General features: G+C 42.6%; 1 protein-coding gene across 1 annotated transcript; it reads right to left on the bottom strand.

The window, feature by feature from the left end:
- Window positions 1-532: 532 nt before the first annotated feature.
- LOC130520223 (NACHT, LRR and PYD domains-containing protein 12-like) lies at window positions 533-7,500 on the bottom strand. The gene is made up of 6 exons (XM_057023916.1): window positions 6,972-7,500; window positions 5,871-6,047; window positions 5,587-5,760; window positions 2,674-4,826; window positions 2,293-2,466; window positions 533-1,761 (listed from the first exon to the last, which is right to left on the bottom strand). Exons 1-4 carry the CDS (start codon window positions 7,403-7,405, stop codon window positions 4,616-4,618), a joined length of 996 nt encoding a protein of 331 aa, XP_056879896.1. The 5' UTR covers window positions 7,406-7,500; the 3' UTR covers window positions 533-1,761; window positions 2,293-2,466; window positions 2,674-4,615.
- Window positions 7,501-8,096: the final 596 nt, after the last annotated feature.

Below are 8,096 nucleotides of genomic sequence, written 5' to 3'. Positions count from 1 at the left end.
CTTGAGCCATGTGTGTCATTCATTTCTAACCCTTTCATGAACGTGGACATATCATGCATTGCTCAGCAGTTCAGTGCAACCTTCAGCCTGGATGCTGCACAGATGCAAATTGAAATTGTAACATTGCGAAATGAGCTGCAGCTCAAAGCCTCTCAGGCTGCACCAAACTTTTGGTGCCTTGTTGACACAGAAAAGTACAGTGGTGTATGTACAGCAGCTATGAAGGTTGCAAGCCTTTTTGGTTCGACCTCTCTTTGTGAATCAGCCTTTTCTGACATGAACTTCATCAAGAACCAACACAGAACAGGCCTCACTGATGCACATCTGCCAGACTCACTCAGAGCTGCACTGTCAAGTTCCCCACCAGAGGACAACACACTGGTAACCGCAGCAACGCCAGGCTTCCCCCCAACGGACAAAGAAACGGACACCAGATTTGGTGTCTCCTTCAGAATTTGTTAAATGTGTTTGTAAAATGTAACAATTGTTTATGTTAAAATGTTAATGTGAAAAAAATCTGCAGACTTAAGTGTGAAGTTCAAAACGTAATCAGATTTATTTTAAAATCTGAAAGTTTATTTTTGTATTTTACATGATTTATTATTTGTACAAACGTGGTGCAAAGTAATTCATGATTTGTTAAAAAATGTCAGTGGCTGGTAAAAATGGGACATTGTGATTTCCTAGGACTGTTGTAGAAGTGATCATTTTAAAATGGTTTTGAACATTTTTATTTCAATTTGAAAAACACTTGCACTAAGACAAAATATAGAAATAAAGTGTTGCATATTGATATTTATCTGTTCCCGATCTTGTTAAATCATTGTTGATATTGATTGTGAGAAATCATTAACATGATCAGTGTCTTTGCAGAGATGAATATCATTAACTATTAATAACGACATTTAGTTAAAGGTAAATTGAGCAAATTGGCTATTTCAGAAGTGTGTATCAAACTGGTAGCCCTTAAATTGCATTTAAGCTGATATTCCATTCTTGACATCTTTAAATTTACAGTATTCATGGGAGTTTTATTTGGTCATTTTGCTTCTTTTTATTTCCTATTTCCCACATTTATTCATAGTTTTTATTAGATTGCAATAAATCCTATAACATTGAACAGATTGACTAAAGTCAAATGAGCTGCGGTTCCCACCAATAGCGTCATTCTGATGGGTTTTTGCTGGCTGCAGCTGAAATATTCCAATGCTCCATGTCACAGAGACAGTAAATACTAAACCCTAAAGATTCTGAAGGCATGATGTAAAATAGTAACGTATAATACAGACATTTGAAGAGACAATTAAGAGAATGTTTTCATGCTTATAAGAGTGGCCGAGGAGCCATTTAGAACTTTATAAAGATGCATTGTGTGATGCCAGGAACTAATTTAACTTCAAGGCGAAGCTGCTTCTGCTTTGTCGACCATCGACTGATCTCCTGAAAGTCCACCAGCGCTTTTTAAAAACTGAATTTTTCATCTATGGAGGGAGTAGACGGCAGATGTTTCCACAGATGCTCTTCACCAGTGGTCAGTGAGTGATGCAGCAGATGAGCGGGAGTTGACTGGCTTCAACCAGCTACTGACCCAATGTCTCCAGCCCATAGTGTGGATTCTCTACGAGATCAGACAGCAGCTTCAGCTCTGAATCCTTCAGCTGGTTTTCACTCAGGTCCAGTTCTCTGAGATGGGAGGGATTGGACCTCAGCGCCGAGGCCAGAGAGCCACAGCTGATCTCTGATAAACTGCAGCTCCTTAATCTAAATAAAGAAGGGAAACTTTTATAAGGTTATAAGTGAAACCAGTATTAATCTGAAAGGTTAATCAAAGGCATGATCTGTAAATATTTAATTTAGTTACAGGTTAAAAAATGATAGTAATATGTAATTACCACAATTCCAACCTCTCAGGTTTGCACTGTTCCAAAGGAGAATATATATTGTTCTGGCCCTCACTCTTCCCAGGTTCTCCCACCTCTTTCCCTCCCATCTCATCATGGAGATCCATCTCACCTGTGGCTCATCTTTAAAGGCACAACCTGTCTTAGATGACTTCCTGTCTCCCTCACCATCTCCCTCCTCGTTGGCTGGTGTCTACCAGGCACCCTCACCTAGTTTTGTCTAATTTTGGTAACCATCTGTCGGCTTTTTCATTGTCCTTAAATCAATTTATCATGAATAAGTGGTCCCCGTGTGGCCCTCCCTCCTGAAGGAACTGGGCACAACACACACACTCAGAAAGTGTGAGGACCCTCAGATGGAATAATGGACATTTTTGAGAATGGTGTTTACCTCAGAGTTTCCAGTCGGCAGTTTGGAGAGTGGAGAAAACCACAGAGCCGCTTCACTCCTGGATCCTTCAACTGGTTCCAACTCAGGTCCAGTTTTCTGAGATGGGAGGGATTGGACCTCAGCGCCGAGGCCAGAGAGCCACAGCTGATCTCTGTTAATCTGCAGTCAATTAATCTGAAAAATGCAGGATGAGGTTATACGGTGCAGGTCCGCATGTTATCTGCGTCAGTACTAAACCTACGTTAGTTCTTAGTTGGGTCGTACCTGAATTCACGATATTACAAAGAATTTTTTTTAATGTGGTGCATCACAGCAGTAATGAGAACAGCCTCACTTCACCATCTTAGCAGCTGGTATATAGGTAGAAAAATGAAGACTGACCTGAGCCTCGCCAGTTTACAGTTTGGACTCTCCAGTCCAGAACAGAGCCGCTTCACTCCTGAATCCTGCAACGTGTTGTGGCTCAGGTCCAGAACCCTCAGATGGGAGTGGTTGGACTTCAGAGCTGAGGCCACAGAATCACAGCTGGTTGTGGATAACCTGCAGCCTCTTAGTCTAAAATAACAATTATTTTGAGAGAAGACAAATAAAAATCAACATGTACCAGAGCAAAACACAGCTTACAAGCAACAAACCTCTGGTCCTGCACCGGCTTATCTGCCGTATGTTCCTATTTTGGGTTCTGTCAGGGCGATTGGACAAGATCTACAGCGTATGTAAAGTGTGTGTAGGTCAAAATACCTTCCAAGTTTGTGAGACCACATTTCCCAGTAGCACTCAACTCTTGTCAGGAGTTGGGACAAAGCGACCCACTCCTGATAGCTTGTGGGCGATGCTGCAGCGGCCCTGCAATCCCTACACTCTCTGGTGAAACCAAATCAAAGGTTTTAGACACTGCTGGATGCTGGAAGGGTGGCTATAGTCTGGACGCATAGTTCCCCTGACTGCACATTTCTCCAACAATGATTGGCAGCTGGTGTCACTTGTTCTCCAGATGAGAGAAGGAAAGAGAGCCCCCCCACAGTGTGTTTGATTGCCCCACTGCAAGCTCAATGCTGCCAGAAAACATTGCAGGAGCATCAATTCCCCTCAGGGCATCAACAAGGACCTCAGGAAAAGGTGCAGCTGCCACCTACTAGAGACAAGCACACTGAGCTGAGACTCAAAGCCCTCTCCTCCCAAGAGAAGAGCTTGTTTGTTGGAGGCTCTTCTGGGCGATACCTGGTGCCACAGCTCCAGCTCAGCCCGTCTCTGGAGCTGAGGTGGAGCTTAGCAAGTTTCATGGTTCTCCACCACTTCCTCTCGCTGAGGACCTTCTCAGCTGGTGGTTTCTGCTCCACCTTCCAGGTTGAGCAGGTGATACTTCTGCATTCCTGCCACCAGTGTCTCTGCAGAAAGAGTCTTCTCTACTGTTTTACATTATATTGTAGAAAATTAGGATTTTTGGTTGATGTCTTAGATGTTGTTGACTAATAGCAGGTTTTTCTTTAATAACATAGAAAGATTCGATGAGAAGAGCAAATGTATTATTTTATGAGCTACTTCCACTACTATTATAGACACATACTTCCATATTGTCTTAGATTGCCAGCTGCATTTATTGCATCGTTCATAGAAAGTCATATTTGTGAGGAGAAAAACTCGAATAAGGTCATTTTCTTTAATGACCATTACAACAGAAGGAGGCGATGAACAAACAGATTTATATAAAAATGTGTGAAAACTTATGCATGGAAACCTTTTTAAAATGGTTGCATTGTGTAGAATCGGTGTAGAATCAACTTGTTGACTTCTGATTTGGACTCCAATGGAAGTGAGGTGCAACAATTGTGGATGCTGAAAGCTTCAGATCTTCATGAAGGTTTCTGTGGTTGGACTGACCTGCTGCCCCTTTAAGAGGGAGGCAGGTTTGGGCTTCTGGCTGGAATGAAGCCACCTAAGATGAGAATGACTGCAGGCTTTCGGTACCAAGGTTTAACAGGGCGCTCACTTCACACTTGGGCTTTTCTCTTTTTTGGGATGGCTTTTCTCAGTAGAGAAGGGGCATGGCACACTGCAGCAGCTTTCTTTTTGGGTTTTCTAGTTTAAGAACCATTTTTGATTGGTCTGAATGTTTGGGCGGTTTTGTGGCCAGCCTAAAATAAAACAAGACAAATCTACAACTGATACTTCCTTTCTAGTCATTGATGGCCATCCTCACATGGGACAGATTTCCAAAACCAATTTAATACTGCAAATCTGTCCTGTGTGGTCTTTTTTCTGAGAACTGTAACACTACGTTTATAACAAAGATCAAACATGTAAACATTTATTGTCTAACTAGTTACACCTGGGAAAGTACTGGATCATCTCTGACTGACCTGAGCACCTCCAACTCACAGAGAGGATCCTGGAGAAAACCACAGAGCAGCTTCACTCCTGGATCCTTCAGCTGGTTCCTACTCAGGTCCAGAATCTTCAGATGGGAGGGATTGGACCTCAGCGCCGAGGCCAGAGAGTCACAGCTGATCTCTGATAAACTGCAGCCACTCAGTCTGGATAAGGAATCATGGCAAGAAATGATCTCTTATTGGAGGAAAAGTCATATTACACTTGCTCAAAATCATTATTTCATTTTATTTCATTATTTATTCAGGGCCCTTGGAGTCAGGAGAGCTCTGGACCCCCACTGATAAACTGGGATATTACAGCAACAACACAGTTAAAAAGTATCTATAAAATTGACTTTCAATGGCTCATTTAAATTCATACTAAACTTCTCTTCTCCAAAAGTCAATGGAGTTTATCTTGAAGCCTTTCATTGTTTAGTTGTTATGTCAAAGATAAAAGAAAGCTGACCTTAGAGTCTCCAACTCACAGAGAGGATCCTGGAGAAAACCACAGAACAGCTTCACTCCTGGATCCTTCAGCTGGTTCCCACCAGGTCCAGAAACCTCAGATGGGAGGGATTGGACCTCAGCGCCGAGGCCAGAGAGTCACAGCTGATCTCTGATAACCTGCAGCTACTCAGTCTGGATAAGGAATCATGGCAAGAAATGATCTCTTTATGGAGGAAAAGTAATATTACACTTGCTCAAAATCATTATTTCATTTTATTTCATTATTTAATCAGGGCCCTTGGAGTCAGGAGAGCTCTGGCCCCCCACTGATAAACAACACAGTTAAAAAGTTTCTATAAAATTGACTTCAATGGCTCATTTAAATTCATACTAAACTTCTCTTCAAAAGTCAATGGAGTTTATCTTGAAGCCTTTCATTGTTTAGTTGCTATGTCGAAGATAAAAGAAAGCTGACCTGAGAGCCTCCAGCTTACAGTTTAGACTCTCCAGTCCAGAACAGAGCAGCTTCAATCCTGAATCCTTCAACTGGTTCTCACTCAGGTCCAGAACCCTCAGATGGGAGGGATTGGACCTCAGCGCCGAGGCCAGAGAGTCACAGCTGATCTTTGATAAACTGCAGCACGACAGCCTGGATAAGGAATAAATGGGGCAAATAAAAACACATTTCTAAATATGAAAATGAAGAGAAAAGCAGAAAATGTAAAGAAATTTAGAAAAGACCAACAGAGGCCTCCTGACCTGAGCGTCTCCAGTCTGCAGTTTGGATGCATCATTGCAGAAGACAGTAACTCTACGTCGGCATCTGTCGGGCTTTGGTTCGTGCTTAAGTCCAGCTCCCGTAGATGAGAAGGGTTTGACGTCATTGCTGAGGCCACAACTTCCCAATGACTCTTTGAAAGAAAACTACCAGACAGTCTGTTGTGTATGAAACAAAAATAGTGAGTCAAACTTTGGGATTTCTAATCAACTTATCTGAGAATCTACCTAAACACAAATGTAGCTCATTTCCTGGAAAAGCTAAATTCAACACCGTAGAGCAACAGTTTGAACGACCATCAGATCTGAAATGCAACTGAATTATTCTCAACATTTGTCTTATTTTAGAACAGCTCATAATTACTCAATATTTAAAATGATTACAGCAAATGGTTTAAAGAAACGTGCATCTTTTTATCTATCTATCGGCTCTTTGGATATTTTGCATTTCATCCAATTTGTACGATCGTGCGTCAAGTCTTAATTCAGCGATCCGATCGATGACATCAGAGTCTCTGGTTGCATCGATTGCCCTCAGCTTCTGTTATATCTGCCTGTTCCCTTCAAATCATTTTCACTGCACCTTTTGTTGCTAGTGATGAAGTTGCCACCTAACGGGTGTGGAAAGGCTCAAACAACTTTGTGGGTCACATAAAGGCTCCAAACGGAACCGCCACAAAGACCTAAAACACCCATTTAAACCAACGAGGCCGGCTGTTTTTACGTTGAACAAATGAAGCAAAATAGTCACGTGTCATTAGTTAAAATGTGTTTTTCTGTCGTTTGAATACGATGTATACAAACAAACAAAAGTTATTTAATGACATGACAGTAATTTCATGATAGTCAGTTAACTTGTGGCTCCTATTATTCCTGCCTTATGTTGGTTTGTCTGGATTGAACTTTGAACTTATATACAGCCAGTGTTGAACATTTCTGAATGAATTGTTTTTTTTTAATTTATGGACGCTGCAATGGAAATAAAGAATTGAAGGAATGACCACTGGAGGGGGTATTGCTGCCTGACATGATCCACTCGCTTGATTTAAACGCCGATGTCCGGCCCCAGAAATCTTTACTTACACGACCTTCCTGCAGTTCCTCACAGCTGGAATCAGGCGACGTCGTCCCTCATCTGAGGTGTTGTACTGCAGCAGGTCCAGCTCATCCAGAACCTCCTCTGACATCTGCAGCAGGTAGGCCAGAGCTGAACAGTGGATCTCTGACAGTCTCCTCTTTGATTTCTTCTCTGACTTCAGGAACTCTTGGATCTCCTGATGGACTGACTGATCCTTCATCTCCATCAGACAGTGGAAGATGTTGATGCTTCTGTCTGGGGAGATTCCATCACTGTTCTCCTCCTTCAGGTTGTTGAGGACCTTCTGGGTGGTTTCTGGGTGGCTCTCCATCTGATCCAACAGTCCACCCAAGATCCTCTGATTGGACTCCAGAGAGAGACCATGAAGGAAGCGAACAAACAAGTCCAGGTGGCCATTTTTACTTTCAAGAGATTTCATTAGTGCTCTCCTGAGGAAGTCATCAAGAAATGTGACTGGATCGTAATTTGTAAACAACCATGTTAACCTGGAAAAGCGGTTTGGTTTCGAGAATTTTAGGAAGTTATTATAACCACTGTGTCTTTCCTGGTGTAAAGGTGGAACATGTAGACGGCAGCCAGAAACTCCTGAACGCTCAGATGAACAAAGCAGTAGACTGATTTCTGGAAGATCACACTCTCTCTCTGAAGATCTCTGTACAAACTCCTGAGTACACCGACACCTCGGAGACGTCCAGTCCACATTTCTCCAAGTCTTCTGAGTAGAACATGATGTTTCCTTTCTCCAGATGTTCAAACGCCAGCCGACCCAACTTCAGAAGGAGTTCTTTGTCAGCCTCAGTCAGTTCCTCTGGTCTCTGTTTTCCTCCATACTTCTGCTTCTTCCTCTTTATCTGAACCATCAGGAAGTGTGAGTAGAGGTCAGTCAGGGTTTGGGCAGCTCTCCTCTCTGGTCTCTGGTCATCATGTCCTCCAGAACTGTAGCAGTGATCCAGCAGAAAACTGGGATCAGACACATGATGTGGAGGCTCCTGGAGGCCTTGATGTGTGAGATGATTCTCTTGGACAGATCTTCATCACTGAACCTCCTCCTGAAGTACTCCTCCTTCTGGGAGTCAGTGAAGCCTCGTACTTCTGTGATCCTGTCAACA

The sequence above is a fragment of the Takifugu flavidus genome, chromosome 2 (genome assembly GCF_003711565.1).
Source record: "Takifugu flavidus isolate HTHZ2018 chromosome 2, ASM371156v2, whole genome shotgun sequence".
NCBI lineage: Eukaryota > Metazoa > Chordata > Actinopteri > Tetraodontiformes > Tetraodontidae > Takifugu > Takifugu flavidus.
This window is presented reverse-complemented; position numbering and strand designations above follow the sequence as displayed.

Excerpts from the sequence above, each read along its gene's own strand:
- LOC130520223 (XM_057023916.1), bottom strand. The coding sequence starts at position 7,405 with ATGAAATCTCTTGAAAGTAAAAATGGCCACCTGGACTTGTTTGTTCGC. Across the intron at positions 6,048-6,971 it reads AGGAACTGCAGGAAGGTCGT|ACTGTCTGGTAGTTTTCTTT; the intron begins GTAAGTAAAGAT and ends CATACACAACAG. Across the intron at positions 5,761-5,870 it reads TGCAGACTGGAGACGCTCAG|GCTGTCGTGCTGCAGTTTAT; the intron begins GTCAGGAGGCCT and ends TTCCTTATCCAG.